The sequence below is a fragment of the Lethenteron reissneri genome, chromosome 37 (genome assembly GCF_015708825.2).
Source record: "Lethenteron reissneri isolate LAM-NWPU_2019-01 chromosome 37, ASM1570882v1, whole genome shotgun sequence".
Taxonomy (NCBI): Eukaryota; Metazoa; Chordata; class Hyperoartia; order Petromyzontiformes; family Petromyzontidae; genus Lethenteron; species Lethenteron reissneri.
The window spans coordinates 2,580,460-2,599,969 of record NC_083815.1 but is presented as its reverse complement, the minus strand read 5'-3'; the positions used below and the strand labels follow the sequence as shown (position 1 = coordinate 2,599,969).

General features: G+C 50.0%; 2 protein-coding genes across 4 annotated transcripts in view; one reads left to right on the top strand and one right to left on the bottom strand.

Moving 5' to 3' along the window:
- The window catches only part of LOC133351345 (EF-hand calcium-binding domain-containing protein 4A-like), a 40,756-nt gene extending 22,210 nt beyond the window's left edge, over positions 1–18,546 (bottom strand). Inside the window, exons 1-2 of one of the 3 annotated variants that reach the window (XM_061566470.1) lie at positions 18,328–18,546; positions 23–107 (exon numbers count right to left, since the gene is read on the bottom strand). The gene's annotated coding sequence lies outside the window, so the exon portion shown is untranslated. The remainder of the gene's footprint in view (positions 1–22; positions 108–18,327) is intronic. The other 2 variants (XM_061566469.1, XM_061566466.1) reach the window with 2 other exon arrangements.
- On the top strand, positions 6,740–13,345 carry LOC133351449 (uncharacterized). Its single transcript, XM_061566675.1, has 2 exons — positions 6,740–8,578; positions 12,384–13,345. The coding sequence occupies exons 1-2, from the start codon at positions 7,277–7,279 to the stop codon at positions 12,396–12,398; spliced, it is 1,317 nt and encodes a 438-aa protein (XP_061422659.1). The 5' UTR covers positions 6,740–7,276; the 3' UTR covers positions 12,399–13,345.
- Positions 18,547–19,510: the final 964 nt, after the last annotated feature.

Below are 19,510 nucleotides of genomic sequence, written 5' to 3'. Positions count from 1 at the left end.
GGGAGCACACGGAGACTCGCACCTCGTGTCCATTGGACAGGCGACTTGAGCTTGGCCTGAGTTGACCTGATTTCTCCCAGATACGCGAGTTGAAGGACAACTTGAGTCTGGTGTAAGAAGAAAAAAACAGTGGCATTCCATGATTTTACAACGCATAGTCAAAAATAAATAACCGAGAAGCCATGTTGCACAGTTTAAAAATCTGTGTGATAATAGCAGTGTTATTTTTTTTACCTTTTGGTTTGTAAGATTCCACCCCCCCCCCCCCCCCCCCCGGGCTATCTGCACCGCTGGCTCTGTCTCACAGTTCAAGCCCAAGCTCAACCTCTTCCTCCCCCACCGTCATGATGATCAATCATCATCATCTTTGCCCTTCTAGGTCACTTCCTTCCATACGGTAGCAATGCAAAGCACCCCACAGCTCATATCAACCATCCGAAGGGAACCCTCAGCAACAGCTGTCCCTGTGCGGCGACACCAGGTGACTTGGCAACGGCCTACGAACAGGCACGAGTCTGCTAGTAGGGAGGAGGGGGGGGGGGGTACGATTGCGATGTATAATCCCAATTGAGTAAACTTGCAGGCAAGTAACTTTTTCAAATTTGCACAAGTTTGGACCCGGACACGAAGAACACGATGGCCTACTCTTCTTTGAATGACGGTCACGGGATCTTTAACGTCCACTGTGCAGTTAACGGAGCGCATCTCACGGTCTACACGCTCGTGGCATTCGCCAGGGTGGCCTGCCGGATTTGAACCGTGAACCTCTTGCAACGAACGCGCTGCCACGAAGGGTGGCACAGTGGTAACCCTCGTGCACTCTTCCGTCGCATCACTGCTGTTGGCCAAACATCCCAAGTCTGCAGACTTGAGTGTGGCTTTTCTTGCGTAAATAAGTCGTGATCAAGTGGAGTCACTGGCAGTCAATGCAACATTAAAAATTATTATGTAACGTGGTTCCATTTGCGACGCCTGAGAATTGTTCTGGTCGTCAATGTTGTAATCGGTTTAATAGCCGGGAGGGCCAACAAATTGCCAACTTGAGGTAGTCTAGTCTGGACGGGACCGATTTTCGCACCGTCATTAGCGTTAATGAATACGAGATCCGCTTTGGTGAAATACTTAAGAAATAATGACGGAGTGGAACGCTTCTAAAAAGGACGCCTCGTCGGATGCATGTATCCACCATGCATGTTCACGACGCAGCATAAGCCACTGGCGGCACACCGCTCCTCTGACGTGTGTTCGGGTTGCACCTCCTATTGTTCGACATCGCGTCCGACGTTTCGATCCACGTGCCGGGGAGATTCTCGAGTCAGTCTCTGAAGAAGCTCCCCGGCATGCGGAGCAAGATGTCCCCGCACATCATCCCGAACAACACGCGGTAAAAGTCTAAATATTAATAACACTCTATTTTATGAAGCGTCTTTCATATATTGAAAGACGCTTCAATATGAAGGACACTCACAAGTATAGTTAAAGTCAAAGCGAAATAGAAAGTTGATAAGAACAATATCAATGACTACTCTCGAAATTCCAATAACACATCGTAGCACAACTGCAAACCCCGTGCGGTAAACCGCTGGTAAATGATGAACGGTGGGGAGCGATGACGCAGTAATCAGTTAACTTCGCGATGACTTCAGCGACCCGAGATCAATTTCCGGCCATCCCGTGCCGAGTACATACAGTGTGATCAATTAAAATTACAGCCATTTTCAAAAGCAATCGTCCTCCCGACAGATGAAAGACACGGGCTTCCATGCCTGCGCGTTCGTTTAAAATGGCCAGGTGGTTCAAGGGTAGGAAGCAAGAGGCTCGCAATCGGTAGGCTGCGAGTTCAAATCCTGGTTGGGGGTTGAGTAAGACCACCATCCCTTCGGGGTCAATAAAATGAGTTCCACATTGGGAAGTCTCACCCCCACCATAATAAGCACGCGGAAATTCTGTCACTGGATGAGGGCTCTAAAATAGATGATCGCCGTCTCACTGCTATGCGAGCAGGAAATCGCTGATTTTGTGAGTATGAATTGAGCTGTATTTTTAGCTTAATTTGCACTCACTCACAAGATATACTCAAATTTATCTGCGTGCCAACGTCTGCAGAATAAGCCCTCGGGGAAGGGCTTGACTGAATGAGATGAAAACATATTTGCACGATGAGGGTTTCTTTGTTGTTGTATACACGTAATTCTGAGTCATCGGCCAGCGACCTTCAAAATACGCCACAAACGAGAATCTGGTTCTGCATCTGGTGGCTCAAACTTAGGACCCATCACCTCAAGAAGTGAAGATGATGATGGCTGGTGGTCAAGACTAATAGCAGTGGTATACATGTGGTCACGGGTTTGATCCCGACCCTGATGCCGATATATTTGGAGTTTGCGTGTCTCTCTCTACCCTTGGTCGCGTGGATTTTTCTCCAGGTCCTCCGGGTTTTCCCTCCACATTAAGAAACACTTATAGTATTTGGCTGCTATAAATTACCACGCGAAAAGCCACATCGTGAAGCTATGATTTGTGGCCAGGTCGCTTCTAAAAAAAAAAGAGAAATGTAGCTCAGTGGGCTTTACCTGGTAAAATAAAAAAACTGTTTAGTTTAGAATGCGCCCGAGGGAAACGAATGTTCACTGCGGCGTCGCTCGTTACATCGCAAGATTGTGAGAGGTGGTGATGGCTTGGGGGTGCCATCATCCAGCAGTGGATGGATCATGGCCGATTTTGATGTGGTCTCAGGACTCTGGCGTCGTTTGCTCAGCGCCCTGGCATAGGATTTAGCGAGCACCTTTAACCTTGTGAGCCACTGCTCATATCTTAAGTTAATACCTCCACACTCCACTCTAGTAAGCCGCTTAATCACTCGAGAACGGGGGTGGGAACCTACGTCCAGGGACTTCATTCCATACGGCCCGTGGCCACGTTAGGCCTACCACCTGAAAACGGCCTGCCGACGATAACTATTTGACACTGAAGTCCCCTTAGCTGCACTGATCAGTCACTGGATGGGGCATATTTTGGACCTAGCATTTGGGCCCAAGCAATAATACTTTTCTGATTCTATCACAACTTCGTTTCTGTGAAGGTGCCAAACCAATGACTCATTCCATAAATGAGACTATAGATAATTACAGGATTACACCCAATGTGCATCATTAGGTGGGATGATTTTGAAGTGATGACTTTAAGGTTGCCCAATTGGTGGAGCTGCCCTATGACTAAAGTTTCACGGATGTGCTCTATGGCTCTGACGGGTTTTCAGGTTGTACCGCGTGTTTCTTGGCACGATGTTTGACGTTTTGGACTTAAATTCCAAAGAAGTTCGAAGCACGCGCAGCGTTAACCTCGGACATTGTGGCGAACAACACGCGACGCAACCAGAAAACACAACGCGAATCTCTTGAACAGCTGTCACGAGCCACCCTTGAGGAAGAAGACTCGTGGTTTCAACGGGAATCTCACCCGGTAAACAATTGAGAACTTGATTTCAGTTAATGAGTAAATGGGCCTCTCAACAGCAAGGCCACAAGACTTACGCCGGACAGCAAGAGCAGGCGACTTGTGCACAAATTGTCGGAGGTGGGCAGGCGGGCGAGTGAGCATGCGGCCGGCCTCCACTGTTTAACCGGGAGATGAAATAAACCCAGAAAGACACGCAAAGTAACACTACTCTTTGGTTCTTTGTGTAAGTGGGCCCACTTCAGCAATTGTTTCTTGCTGTGGTTGTCCCACCTAATGACGGACGCTTGTGTTGCACCCAAAACGTCGTGATTTAATTTATTTTATTTTATACCTACGTGACTTTACCAAAAGAACCAAAGAGTATGGATCCCTGCAGTCACGAAAACGTTAAATCTAGATTCAACACTGCCCCACTTCGTGGCATTGCCTCAGTGTGTGGCCAACATTTAAAAAATAATATTTTAGTCTTGCTCTAGTCGAGGGCAACCTGTGGATTTTATTGTACAGTACGGTATATTATTATCATCAGGTCTACCAATCAGTGAACTCATTCAACAGTTTTACACGAAGTACATCTACAGCCAAATAACATGACTGCTTTTCCTCAGTGGGCTGCAGTCTCGAATAGCAATTGGAAGTGATCTCATTCTGCGCCTTGGATCGGACTCCGGGACAGTAGCCACTCATTCCCTCTCATAAGAATCAGAATATGTATTTAGACTGGAAGAAATCCAATAAGTAATATTTAAAAATAAAAATGTTTTAAACACGCTTTAATTACATGTACCGTACGAGTAATGGCAGAACTCCACGACTCCGAAGCTTGCCATAGCGTAAGGGGGCGTGGAGATTTACAGCCAACGTCAGTTGAGCGTGGACGATTAGACCCAAGCCGAAACATAACATATAAAAAGTATAGATTTTTTTATGATAGAATATAGTAGTGTCATCAGTATGACATAAGTATACCAAGTTTGCAGTCGATACCACATTGGGAAGTGGGTTAAAATTGAGTTACAAGATTTGAGGATACGACAACAACAGACAGAGTGAGTTAATAGAAAGCATGTAATGTAATAAACACATTCCTGCGGAGGGAGCTGGTAGGAACGTTGGGTTGCTCGGTCAATGGCCAGGGTCAACGGCGGCGTGGTGTATTCCGCAAATATGACCGACTGTGAGGGCGGGCACAAGCCGGCGTGAGTAGGTTAAACGTTGTGTTTTATAAGGGCACCACGGGGTGACCAGCACCTCCCCACCCAGCCCCTCTCCACCCAGCCCGACCCCTCCAATTTTTGGATGCACGACAGACGGACGGACACAATAATCCCCTGTGGGCTGGTGGAACCAGGAGGTTCCTACCAGTATAACAATAAGCCACGATGCTCTTTTCACAGACGCGCAGGCATCATCATAGTCCACGCTGCGTGGCGGGTCAAAGGCGCAGTCACCAACACGAAATTAAAACGACAACACTCCGTTGAAAAGATCGAACATTACCGCTCACTAACCTCGTTCACAAGATCAACACGCAACGTCCGAACCAACGTTGGCCTAACGTTGTATTGGGTTTGGGAGGAGGCGGCGGAGGAGGAGGAGGAGGGGGGTGTTAGTCGATGAGGAGACGCCAACGACGTCTGGCAGCTCCAGTGGCCTCTTGAGCGGAGACCTCCATTGTGTGGCGCCCGTTTCCGTGACAACTCCCAGGCGACAAGGAGGCCAGGCGACGGGCATTGATCCTCTTGGAGGAGAAGGAGGAGGGGTGGGGGGGCCTTACAGACGTGGGATTTAAAACTATGAAAATTAAACTCGTTGGTTATTTTACCACGTGCAGCGCCCAACTGAGCTGTGTAGCCCGACCTGGCGATGGCAAATGAAAGCTTCTCAACGAAGTGGTGGCTAAATTTCGATTTAAAGCTTTCGTGACTGCAGGGATTCATCTTCTTGGTTCTTTCGGTAAAGTCACGTAGAAGGGAAGTAATAAAATAATAAAAATAAAACATAATAAAATAATTATGGAGCTGCCAGACGTCGATTCATCTTCTTGGTTCGTTCGGTAAAGTCACGTAGAAGGGAAGTAATATTCTTTAATAATAAAAATAAAACATAATAAAATAATTGTGTTTTATTTTAATAATTATGTTTTATTTTTAATATTTTATTACTTCCCTTCTACGTGACTTTACCGAAAGAACCAATAAGATGAAGTGGTGGCTCATAGTCTCGCGTGAAATACTCTGAAGTGCATGACTTGACTTGGGCGGGGGGGGGGGGAATCGTAATAAGAAATGAATAAACTCGTCTCATGTCTCATGTCTCAGCAAGCTATGGGCGTACGAGTGCCACGCAGTGCGTAACGTACGGGATGAGTCCCAAGAGGGTTCAAAAATCAGTCAGACCCCCCCCCCCCCCCACGACTGAAAACCCCTTGGGGAAAATCTCAAGAAACTGAAGGGAAACCGAAGAAACTGAGGGGAAATCCCAAGAAACTGAGGGAAAATCCCAATAAACTGAGGGGGAATCCCAAGAAATTGAGAAACCGAAAAACTGAGAGAAAATCCCAATAAACTGAGAGGAAATCCCAAGAAACTGAGAGGGAACTTTAAGCGACCTAGTCCATATTTGGAGAAAATAGAGGGCCTTCCTGGGTTTGCGTAGCAGCAACAGGCGAATGTACACCACCACTAATGGAAAAAATAACTTCGAACAGTTATTAATATCCCGCTTATTTCTCAAAGAAGGCTTGCGAGCGAAAGACACGACCTTGCAGTTGACCCTTACGCAAGACCTGAACTCAGCATATGCCAAGTGAGACACTCCGATAAATGTGGCCGTGTCATTTACAAGAGGCAAGCAACGAAAACAAACAAAACAAACGTGAGAATCCATTGCACGGCCGTGAGTCGATCAACGTTGTGAGAAAACCGTGAGATACCCATGGGAAATCGACGAGACCTGACATGGCACTCACACAAGCGAAGGTGCAGCCCTGCAATTGTTCGCTCACACCACAGACTGCCGGATGAGCCTCCGCTATGTACACTGAATTGTACGTTGAACTTCTTTCGCACCGTACCTAGCCAACCGTGCTAATCCGAGGCTCGGGGGAAGGACAACAAACTAAACACAAAATGCAGTTCTAAAGTTTTCAGCTCTTCCACGCCTGAAACGTCACCTATTACTATTTTACTTTTAAGGCCACAGTGCTGTTGACGAATGTGGTGAGTTTACTGTGCAAATGTTTTTGCACCACTTCTGTAGAGGTGTAATTGCGCATGGCTACGAATGTTGAGGTGTGATTATGCATGGCCACGGATGGCCAACAAACACAAGGGGCGGGGTTACGGCCGTACACAAGGGTGGCGCTAGCACCGACGTCCGCATGTGTATCCCCCACGGGCCCCCCCTCGGGGGCGAGTCCTATAAAAGGTGATGAGCTCGAGGGCTCGAGGTCGGGACTCAGCTTTAACCAGAGAAGACGGAAGACCAGCTAGTGTAGGCCCCAGAGCTCCCCTGGCTCGCTGTCCTTATAAGGGCCGACCAGGGCAAGCCGGTGGCGTGGCCCCGAGAGCCCAGACGAAGCTGGTCTGGTGACTCAGGGAGCCGGGATCCCAGCTTAACCAGGCTGGGACAGATAGCCTCCCCTAGTCCCGTAGTGGAGGAATTGGTATAGGTTAGAGGGGTTAGCTGTCGAGAATCCCTGTAGCCAAGTGACCTGTTCAACTGTGTTGGTGTAATAAATAAGTGTGCCTCCGATCCTGTCGTCAAGCCTCCATATATACTTACTACATCTGGGGTCAGAAGTAAACGTCCAACGATGGACACACGAGGGACGACACGTACCAGGGAGTCGGAGATGGAAGACGCCGCGGCCGATTCTCCACCAGTGATGGCCGGGGTCGAATCGGAGCAGCCGGGGCCGAGTACGCCCGCGCCGCTACGACAGGAGGAGGGGGATGCGTCGGCCGAGGGACTCCGGCTGGCCCACTCCCGCCTGGCGGACCTGCTCTACGCCGCGGCCGCCGCGTTGGAGGAGATCACGCGGCTGGGGGCTGGAGGAGCAGCGCGGGTCGACGACGGCAGCCGGCGCGGGGCGACGTTTCCCGCCACCCCGACGCGGCTCGCGGTCAAATTTCCCGCCATCTCTACAGTACGAGCGGAGGGCGGGGCCGGCCCGCGTCACGTGTCTGCTGAGCGCCAAGCACAAGCCGTGACATCATCAACGCCGGCCGGCGCGTCAACATCAGAGCGACCGGCGATGCCATGTGCACGGCCCGCCCACACTGTATCATCGGCGGGGAGCGACGGAGAGCGTTCTGCGGCCACGGACGCCGCCTTACAACAGCGTCTGCCGCCTCTTAAAGAATTTGTCGGCGCTGACGGAGACTGGGGCGGCTTCAAGAGGCGGTTCATCGCTCATCAAGAGATGGCGAACTGGTCGGACGCCGAGGCTCTACGCGCGCTGCCAGCGATGCTGGACAACGACGCCCTGGCTACCCTCACCTCGGCGCCGAGGGAAAAGCGCGCCACTCTACACCTGGCGTTGCAGCTGCTGTCAGCCGTCTATGGGCCGCCTTCGGACTGCAGGCAGCTGTTCCACGATCGGAGTCGGGGCGCCAACGAGTCACCCCTGGCCTTCCGGACGGCTCTCCTGGCTCTGGCAAAGGCTGCTTTCCCAAGGATGGACGAGGAAGGAGTGGATGCCATGGTGGCTGAGAAGCTGCTGCTACTCGCTGACGAGCTGGACGTCAACGTCCTGGCTCAGGACGACGCGGAGATGTCGTCCCTGCTGGTCGCGCGCCACATCCACGGGGGCTTGCGGTCCCTGCGTCGGAAGGCGGCAAAGGGGGCGGCCGGCCATGCCATGGCGACCACCGCCCTCCCATCGGAGGAGGTCTGCGGGGTGGAGCGGCGAGGGGAATGGAGATCGGCGGCACCGCAGGCTCGGAATGGACCGAGCCGCCAGGAGCAGCCCAGGTCATCTGGGGCGCTCACACGCTGCTACAACTGTGGCCTGCAAGGCCACGTTGCGTCTGGATGCCGGGCTCCCCGTCAGCGCGGGGCGACACCTCGTCAGGACGCCACGCCGTCTCCTCCCAAGCTCCAGCAGAGAAATACGGCGAGTCGCGGCACCTCACACGTTTGGCCCACGCACACATCCGACACACACTCACGCGCTCAACTAAACAGGGCTCCAAATTCCCCGTCCGTCGCGCGCGATTGTTCGGTAATGCGGCGAGCACTCCAACCGGGTCAGTGGTCGGAGCTCGCCCATCGTGTCGTTGCTGCGTCGGCGGGATCATCGGTCGTGGTCGGTCACATTGATGGGGTAGAGGTGCGGATTTTAATTGACACAGGGGCATCGGCGACCATTATATCTGATTTAATTTATAACATCCTTCCCGTTCAAAGTCGTCCCTTGCTCCCTGTTGACGTGCCGTGCTATGCCGCTAACGGAGGCTCTCTGGGCATTATTGGCCAAATCCGCGCCACTATCTGCATTGGGGACATTAAATTATCCGGCCCTGTTTTGGTTTCCTCCTCACTCGCGGTTCCGTGCCTGTTGGGGACGGATTTTCTGGCCAAAATGCCCATCCGTATCCTTATTGACCAAGGGTGCATTGAGCTCCCATCGGGCCGACGCGTTACATTTCTGTCTTCCCCCACCACGGAGCGTCGGGCGTTTGCCACCGTGCAGGCGCTCGTCACAAAAACTGTGCGCGTGCCTCCGGGGGCTCAGATGCTCGTCCCTCTTAGGTTGCGTCGGTCGTTTGATGCAGGGGTTGCGGATCGGGGGGTCTTGTTGGGTCCATCTCGGGCCGGGGTCAATGGACCCGATTTGCTCGCGGCTCAGACTATGGTGAGAGGGGATGGGGACCCCTTCATTGCAGTCCTTAATGTGGGATCGCGAACGGCCGTGGTTCCTCAAGGGACCGTGCTTGCACACGCAACGCCGGTGCCCTATGAGGAACCACTCGTGGGTCAGGTATCCACCGATCCTCCGTCGCGACCGCATTCGGACTCTGATGACGGATGGCTGGATGCGCTTTGCGCGGGTTCAGTGGACCTGTCTGACTCGCAGCGCGCGCAGCTGCGAGTTCTCCTGAGCGAATTTGCTGACGTTTTTAGTCAACACAAATTTGATATTGGTTGTACAAAATTGCTGCGACACCATATTGACACGGGTGACAGCGCGCCGATCCGCCAAAATCCCTTTCGGTTGAGTCCCGCCGAAAAGGATCATGTCAAATCGGCTGTTGATGACATGCTAGCCGCCGATATCATTTCCCCTTCCACCAGCCCGTGGGGCGCGCCGATCGTTTTGGTGAAAAAACACGACGGCTCACTGAGATTTTGTGTTGACTTTCGGCGTCTCAACAAAATCTCTGTGGCAGATGCGTACCCGCTTCCTCGGATGGATGAGTCGCTCGACGCCTTGGCCGGTGCGCGATTCTTTTCCACCCTTGATTTGCTATCTGGATTCTGGCAGCTTCCTCTGGATGACGAATCGAAACCTAAGACTGCTTTTCGTACACCGCAGGGCCTCTTCCAATTTAACCGTTTGCCGATGGGTTTACATTCTGCGCCGGCAACTTTTCAGCGGTTAATGGAATTGGTCTTGGCAGGTTTGCAATGGGATTCGTGTTTGATTTACTTAGACGATGTCATCGTCTTTAGCAAATCCTTCGAGGAACACCTCCAGAGGTTGCGTGCTGTTTTTCTCAAAATGCGGGCTGCCAATTTGAAATTTAAACCACAGAAGTGCCATTTACTCCGCGAATCGGTGCGATATTTGGGTCACATTGTTGGGCGCTCGGGGATATCCACTGATCCCGCCAAAACGGAATGCGTCAGCTCCTGGCCGACTCCCACCTCTGTGGGAGAAGTCAGGAGTTTCATTGGGTTCGCGTCGTATTATCGGCGATTTGTGGCTGACTTCGCTACGATTGCGAAACCATTGCATGCCTTGACGTCCAAGGGAGTCAGGTTTCATTGGGGGCCGGAGGAGGAGGCTGCTTTTCGCGCCCTCAGAAATGCTTTGGTGGGAGCTCCGCCGTTGAATTACCCGGATTTTTCACAACCCTTCTTGCTCGATACTGACGCAAGTAACACGGGCATCGGGGGTGTGCTGTCCCAGCTCATCGGGGGCGTAGAGCATGTGGTGGCTTACGGTAGTCGGGTACTGTCTCCAGCCGAACAGCGGTACTGCGTTACCCGTCGGGAATTATTGGCCATTGTTTATTTCATTCAGCAGTACCGCCCGTATCTGTACGGTCGGCGGTTCACCGTCCGTACAGATCATGCGGCCCTACAGTACGCCCTGCGGGTTCAACAACCATCGGGCCAGTTGTCTCGATGGTTGGAGATCCTCCAAGACTATGACTTTGTCACCACATATCGTAAGGGTGTCCGCCACACGAACGCTGACGCCCTGTCACGATTGCCACCCGCTTCGGAGTGCGCGTGCCTGTTGGGTTCGGGGCGTTGTAGGCCCCCGAACGTCACCACCGATTCGGTCCTCGTGGCCGCTACCGATGCACCTTCGGCTTCGGGTCCTATCGAGCAAGAAGGGAGGGATTCGTTGCTGGGGTTGCCGGTCGCGGAATGGGGACGCCTCCAAATGGAGGACACCTCCCTCCTCGCTTTGCGCCGTCGCGTCGGGGGGGCTGGTCAGGGGGTGGAAAACGTTGACTCGTGGGGGTTGTTCCAGGGTCTTTTGATGCACTGGGATGGAAAAACCCGGCGCCAGCGGCTTGTGGTGCCTGCTGCTTTAAGGGGTAAGGTGGTATGGGCTGTTCATGAGCGGCTTCTGCACTTGGGGGTTCACAAGACCTTTGCCACGCTCCAGCTGGATTTCTTCTGGCCGGGCATGGAAAAGGACGTGGGGGATCTCTTGGGGTCATGCACGCAATGCGCGCAGAGGAAGCCGCCTGCGAGGGGGTCCAACCCTCCGCTGCAGTCCATAAAAGTTTCCCGGGTTAACGAGCTCGTCGCTCTGGACATACTTGGGCCATTTCCCGCTACGCCCAGGGGCAATAGGTATTTACTAACGGGGGTTGAATACTTCACGAGATGGCCTATGGCCTGGCCCCTGGCGAACCAGTCGGCAGCAGCCATCGCGGAGGCCTTTGTCCAGGGCTATGTCCTCGACAAAGGTGCTCCGGAACGGCTGCTTACTGACCAGGGTAGGAATTTTTCTGGTAAACTCCTACGTGAGGTGTGCGACCTCTTGGGTACGGAGAAGGTTCGGACCTCTCCGTATCACCCACAAACTGACGGGATGGTGGAACGGCTGCATCGGACCATCACGTCCATGCTGTCCCAGCAGGTGTCGGTATCCCAGACGGATTGGGACCTCCGCATAGCCGGTGTGTTGCAGGCCTACAGAATGGCTCCTCATGCGGCCACCGGATTTTCCCCTTTCTTTTTAATGTATGGGCGCGAAGTTAACCCCCCTGTGGCGACCCAGCTGAAGCTCTCGGCGCTCCCGGCGAAGTCTAATTTGTCCGAACACATTAAATTTAACATCGCTAAATTATCTGAGGCGCGGGAAGCGGCCGTGCAAAATTCTGAACTCCGCCAGAAGGCGAACGAGAGGCTTCGGTTGGGGCGGGTGCAGGTGGTCAAATGGGAACCAGGGGACAGGGCGTGGTTGCACTGTCCTCAGGTGCCGCTGGCAACCTCGTCGAAATTGGTACGGCCGTGGCGGGGGCCAGTGGAGGTCGTGCAGGTTTTGCGGCCGCAATGTGTTCGCGTCAAATGGGGGAGGCGCCGGTGGTATGTGCACCCCTCAAGGTTAAAACCATTTGTCGCGCCGCCCCGTGGTTCACACACACACACGCATGGCCAAACGTGTGAGGGTGTCGCCGACTCCCCGTCGTCGCTGCACTCGCCTAACCTGACGCCAACTGTTCCGTCCCCAGGTGAAACAGGAGTGACGGGTCCACACCCACCAACCCCTCCCGGAGGGGTCGGGGGTCACTCGGCAGCGACGCCTGACTCTCTTGCACCCGGACCGTCAACAACCGTCACTGAGCGTGCCAGGACGGGCCCTTGTGACGGGCCCGCCGCGCGGACGCGCGCCAAAACGCGCAGACTATTGTGAGGTCGGCCGTTGGGGGGCCTTGCGGACAATGGGAGGGGTGGCGTCCGGAGTGTGTGTATATATGTTGGTTTTGGGGTATTTATTCGGGGGGGGTGCGTCGGGTTATTTTTTTTTTCCTCTCTCTCTCGCTCTCTTCCTGTTGTTGTTCTTGTTAAGGTTCTCTTGTTCTTGTTAAAAATTACGCGAGGCACACACACGGGGTTTTTGTGAGGGATGCACCTTTATTCTGATTTTTTTTTTTGCAGCCAGGGACGGCTGCGAGCTGTACAGGGGGGGGTGATGTAGAGGTGTAATTGCGCATGGCTACGAATGTTGAGGTGTGATTATGCATGGCCACGGATGGCCAACAAACACAAGGGGCGGGGTTACGGCCGTACACAAGGGTGGCGCTAGCACCGACGTCCGCATGTGTATCCCCCACGGGCCCCCCCTCGGGGGCGAGTCCTATAAAAGGTGATGAGCTCGAGGGCTCGAGGTCGGGACTCAGCTTTAACCAGAGAAGACGGAAGACCAGCTAGTGTAGGCCCCAGAGCTCCCCTGGCTCGCTGTCCTTATAAGGGCCGACCAGGGCAAGCCGGTGGCGTGGCCCCGAGAGCCCAGACGAAGCTGGTCTGGTGACTCAGGGAGCCGGGATCCCAGCTTAACCAGGCTGGGACAGATAGCCTCCCCTAGTCCCGTAGTGGAGGAATTGGTATAGGTTAGAGGGGTTAGCTGTCGAGAATCCCTGTAGCCAAGTGACCTGTTCAACTGTGTTGGTGTAATAAATAAGTGTGCCTCCGATCCTGTCGTCAAGCCTCCATATATACTTACTACACTTCCAACGCAGCAGCAACAGCTGAGGTTGGTAATCCTGACATTTTGCCATTTCATTTTTACATTTTGGTTTGACAACTGCACATACATTTTACTGTATGTCCCAACAGACAAAAGTTAAATAAAATAAAAATCTAACCATAAACCCTCATAAATGGCGCATTACCTGGCATTCGACCAACATCGCAGCCTTAACTCTCAAATAATAGTAGCAGCAGCAACAGCTCAACACTGTAGGGTGGGTCAACACGTCAGCCAAAGCACTTTGTGAAATTCCACACATTGCTCTTTGTCCAAAACTAAACCTACACGCGACTAAAAATATCAATTGCACAACTGCCATAATCGCACCCAGCTGCTCACGGAATCACCGCATACAGCGATACGCACGTGAATTAACTGGTGTGGCAGGTCGTGCTTGCCGTATGACCCCAACACGTACTTACTGTATGTTGGGGGTTATTAATGCTACGTGTTAAAACGTTGATTCATAAACGTCTAAACGTGTGTTGCTTTACCCACTGGCATACGCGTGCAATGCGATTCGTCGGCACATTTTTATTTGAGGCTTGTTTATATATTTGCGTCTTCTCTGCATATTTTTTTAATTTAGTATAGCAAATAACAATGGAATATGTCCATGGGTATTTACATCTCAAATAATTAATTGTGTACAGGTGCAAGTTGGAACTGCAGGATTGCCAGATGGATACAGATTGAGCGTGGCCTTCATATAGCAGTGAATCGACCATGGCTGATCATGATTACTTTACCTACTAAAATAAACTTTTTATTTTACCAGGTAAGGCCCACTGAGCTGTTATAGCTCTTTTCACAAGAGCGACCTGACCGCATATAACAGTTCAACGAAGTGGCTCATCACGTGGACATTTATAGCAGCAAAATACTCTAAACAAGTATCTAAATGTGGAGGGGAAAACCCGAAGAAAATCCACGCGACCACGGGGAGAACATGCAAACTCCAAATATAGCGTCGTCACGCTTGGGATCGAAGCCCACAACCTCCTGTATACCAGGCGAGGTAGTTAACATCGAGTAGTCGATGTTAACTACCTCGCCTGGGAATACCAGGTGTTGTGGATTTGGGGCTGCGAGTTGGTGAGGAGGCTGGCAGTAACAGATTGTGGATTCTGTAATCTGTGTGGGGTTTTGAGTTTGATGAATACTGCACTTTGATCCAGGAAAGCCTCACGGAGCCTCAAGACATCTGTTCAGGACGGTCCTATAATGGGATGTTTGACCAATTCGGATAATACAGTGACATGCAGAGGGTGAAGGTGGCAGCACTAGCTGCCCTTATTATGTTTTACTGTCCCTTTTGTAAAAAAACATGTACGAGTTTAACTGGCAGTAAGGCAGACCCTAGCAAATGGATTACCTATAGCTTAAACTTACACAAACACACAAACACAAACTGATTACAATTTAACCACGCATTCATTACATCGCAGCGGACACAAACAGGCCAACATACTGAAGTTGAATTACCTCCCGACGTACGTTCTACATACAGTTGAAAATGTATTTACGGGAAAGTTAGTGAAGTCAAATAGTGCTGTCATTATAATGCACGATCTGCTGTGTCAAATCAGTCTCCTTGCTCTCAGCCGACATACAAGTAGTCCATAATTCTTGCACACATCAAAAATCAAACACTTGCATACTGAGAATGCGGTCCCAAAATGTTCCAATCATAACAAATACAATCAAAAAAATGCAACAAAAGCTGATAAGTGCACAAAAAAGGCATGGAGTGGTTATTCCTAAGAATTACACCCGAAAAGAGGAACGCACGGATCAGAAACCCTGCACAAGTTAAATGCATCGTGGTGATTGTTAAGAAAGTCAGTGTGCTTAGACAGGACACGCCACTCGAACGATGTCGTGGCAGCCAAAGGACAGAAAACGTTTGAGGACATCCAACGTGGATATGACCTTCATCAAGCAATAGATAGAATATAGCTGATGTTGTACATAATAGATAGGCTGATGTGACCCCTGCGACCACAATTACCACAATATACAGAGTATATATTTTTTTAATATATATACTTGTAACTGTGCATAGTGACAATTGCATCTAAATGCTGTTAGGGGTGAATCATAATTCCAGCATTAGAATTTCTTTTAATTCATATTTAAGATGTGCCTTTCCTCCTGATGTAGTATCGTGCAAGCTATTTTTTAAAGATTAAATATTGCAGTATAGATTTATTTTTGTATGCATTTCTTTTTACGTCTGCTGGAGAGGTTTGAAAGCAGCCCAACAAATATCACAATCCGAAGGGAATTAAGTAAATTGTGATGATGTTCTAGTTGGGCCAGGAAGCTGAACTTGGCCCAAATTTTGTTGAATCTATGTTTATGACGAGAAATGTTTAATTTAAAAAATCTGCATTTTTCATTTTGGTCTCCCCTATGGAAAACTAGGGTAAAGTTATATATGTTTACCTAAACAAATTAAAGTGCGTGTGGAAGAGTCTAAAGATGCTGATTCTATATGTAAATCGTTTTTTGTTGTTGAAAAAAACTAAATATTTCTTATTTTAATCCACCGTCTAAAAATTTAAAACTTAAACTTGCGCATATTCTTAGGTTTTTTCGGTAAAGTCACGTAGGTAAAACATTAAAATTAATAAAAGTAAAATAAAATAAAAATCACGACGTTTCGGAGGCAACACAAGCTTCCGTCTTCAGGTGGAACCGTCACAGCCACGACAGCTGTATCAAGTAAATGAGAGATTACAGGAGCTACCACTCCGTGGTTGGAGAGGGGGGGGCCAAGTAAAGCACACTTTTTATTCATATGGTAAGGTGAGGCTTAAGACTAAGATTTTTATTTTATTTTACTTTTATTATTTTTAATGTTTTACCTACGTGACTTTACCGAAAAACCTAAGAATGTGAATCCTTGCAGTCACGAAAGCTTCAAATCTAGAATTAAACTTGTACATTTAAGCGAGGATGATTGGATAACACTGGGAGACAGAGGAACACATGGCAGGTTAATTCCATCATTCAGTGAGTGGGCTTGGACAGGACACGTCACGCCTAGAATGGACAATAGCCAATGGTCAAGAATAAGAACCGAGTGGTGGCTAAGGGATGGAATGTGTTCGAGCGTACGAACACATCGAGGAGATGGAGCGACGAAATCAGATTGTGCGCACGATCTCGGTGAATTTCTGTATCTAGGGATCCTGAGAGATGGCGATAGCTTGGAGGGGGGCTGCATCCAGCAGTGGATTGACCATGGCTGATGATCATGGAAAAAAAAAAGTTTGGGGAACAAAACTTCCACTCTTTGTGTTTGAACTTAGGACGATTAAAGTTTGCACCTGGAGGTTGGGAAAGGAACTCAATCCAAGCATGCATAGGTATGACATCAGATTTGAAATATTTGTCTGCTACATTTTGTGAGTGTGACGCTAACGAGGGCACAGCAATCTCCCAGTTACTCGAGCAATATACTGGGCGGTCCGTTTAGATCTCCACTGAAATAATGCAACATTACATGGAGAACATTGCATCTCACGTGTCACCCACAAATATGTATCAAGCGCGTATTGCATGTTAAAAAAAAAACTCTCCTCTGTAAGATACCGAGGCATCGTTCTTGCGATTACGGTAGCCGCTCATCTGTTGATAAATGGGTTGTAAATCAGTTTGGGTATCAAATGGATTACCCCCTACGATACGCGTCTTCAGTTGTTTCATCGCAGCTTGGAACGGTCCGGAACCCCGAATAATTTTGGTAGCCACGCCACATCCAAGTTTTTGTTTAAATATATATGTAAAAACCTTCATAATCAACGTCTTTGAGTTTAGATCACGTTATTTATAAATGTGTCGTAACCCTCCACCACCTGACACGGCAAAATCAGTAAAAAAAGTGTCACGTTGACAAAAGACAAATAGTTCACAGAATGGCGAATTGCCCGATGATGCTGGATGCAATTACCAGCGAAACGTCGTACTCGAATTGTAAATGTTGTGGTTTCACGCTTCAACACACCGGTGGGCTAGAGCAGTGAACTATTTGTCTTTTGTCAACGTGACACTTTTTTACTGATTGGCCGTGTCGGGTGGTGGAGGGTTACGACACATTTATAAATAACGCGATCTAAACCCAAAAACGTTGATTATGAATTATATTGGTCGCGAAAGCCTACGTGTTAAACTGTAAAAACCTTGTTCGTGCAATTTTCGGAATATAATGAGGTTGACGTGGACTTACTGTGCCCAATACTCACGCGACGGTACCTTAAGTCGCTAATCCAGTCCCGGAGTATGTTTTGATGATACAAATGGGACGTGCCTGGAGATGGCGTCGCAGTTTATAGCGATTAGATAACACACGTGTGCGTGGAAACGAGAAAACATGGGAATTAAAACAAGAGGTAACCGTTTGCCATTGTGTTATGCCACCGATCTTTGGATTGCAAGCCCAGCGCGTTCAAACCATGACATCAGAGTGGCATCACCCCATGTAGCAAGCGTCTATTATTTACAGTGAATGTAATGGGACACCCACGTAACAACAGACCTTCAACAATACACACACACGCATGTATATGTATACACTATGCTCTCTGTTCGCGTCTTGAGTTGTACGATGCCAACTTTAACACTTGCAAGCAGCTCCATGGAAAACAATGAATAACACAACACGGACACTCAAGTTTCACTGCTAAGATGGTCGACTGATGGCAGGATATCAACTTAAACAGCAACCAACAACAACAACAATAAAAACACCCAAACTGCGCGGGTGTTCCGGATGTTTAACCTTCACTCTCAAGATTCGCAGAAATCTTCATCGACCAATTGGAAGGGGACATCAATGACAACCAACAACGATCAGTAACACAGACGAAACAAAAAACTGCACGCACGCACACACACACGTAAAAGTCGGGGCGTCAAACCTTTTGACGGTCAAAGTCCGCTGGTAGGATGGCCGAGTGGCCGCCCGATTGACGGCATCTGAGAGTGCCCGCGGTGATGCTAAAGAAGAGATGGACACGTTCTGCGTTCACGGATGAACTTCTGTGAGCACGGGTTGCACCGCGCACGCGCGCGCGTGTGTGTGTGTAGGGAGGAGGAGGAGGAGTAGAGGGAGGAAACTCGCTCAGGTGAACGGACAGGGAACAGAGGGGGCAGGGGGCGCCCACGTGGAAATAACCAAACACACCCCCACCCACCCACCAGCAGCAGCAGCAGCAACCTTCGAGACGCGGTCATCATCCGCACGACACGCGAGAGCCAACTTCTGACCGCGATTCTTCAACTCGGCCAAGCGGCTGTGGGGGGGGGGCGGTGCTGGTGGATGGCGGAGAGGGAGGTTCTTTTGCGATAACCGGTAACCGGATTAAAAAAAGAAACTGGTTGGATCCGGTTACCGGTTTTTGCATTCGTTCGTTCTGATTGCGCCCCAACGACGCTGCGCCATCCGCAACGCAGCGATGTGCGTGTTTAGGATGTGTGCGGACAATTAAGGGGCATTTGTATTCATGAGTGTTTACACCTAATACACCGTGTAGCCAATCCGTGCACTCGTTACAGATACTGTCGTCCACGAGAAACCATAACCGGTTTCCGATTTTCGGATCATGAAAATGGTTACCGGTTACAGATTACTGCTTAGAAACATGACTTCTTTTTCATGCACACTGCTTTCCCAGCGTTACAGTAATGCCATTTATTAATCCTGGATATCCTCACTGAGTCTCAAGATTATTTTACAAGAAGGCCTAGCATTGGGATGTTTGGCAAGTGCCATTATCGACTGGCTTAATACGGGCGGAAACTTGTGTACGTATTGTATGCTGAACTTCTTTCGCACCGTACGTGGTCAGGCACGCATTACAAGGCAATATCGCTCACAACTCCGCACAGATAGATTACTGCATTCTCCTGTCCACCTCTCGCAACCCAAGCCGGCGATAATTGATTCACCCAGCTCGTCTGTGGTTAATGTATCGAGCATCTCGTGGGCTCATGGACTCCTGCGAATTTTCTGTATACAACAACAGGAGAATCGATCAACGTCTACCATTGTATCGTTTCGACAAAGATCCGGCGCTCCATCACTCATCGTTAGATTCGTCG

Coding starts and splice junctions, on each gene's coding strand:
- LOC133351449 (XM_061566675.1), top strand. CDS start 7,277: ATGGACACACGAGGGACGACACGTACCAGGGAGTCGGAGATGGAAGAC.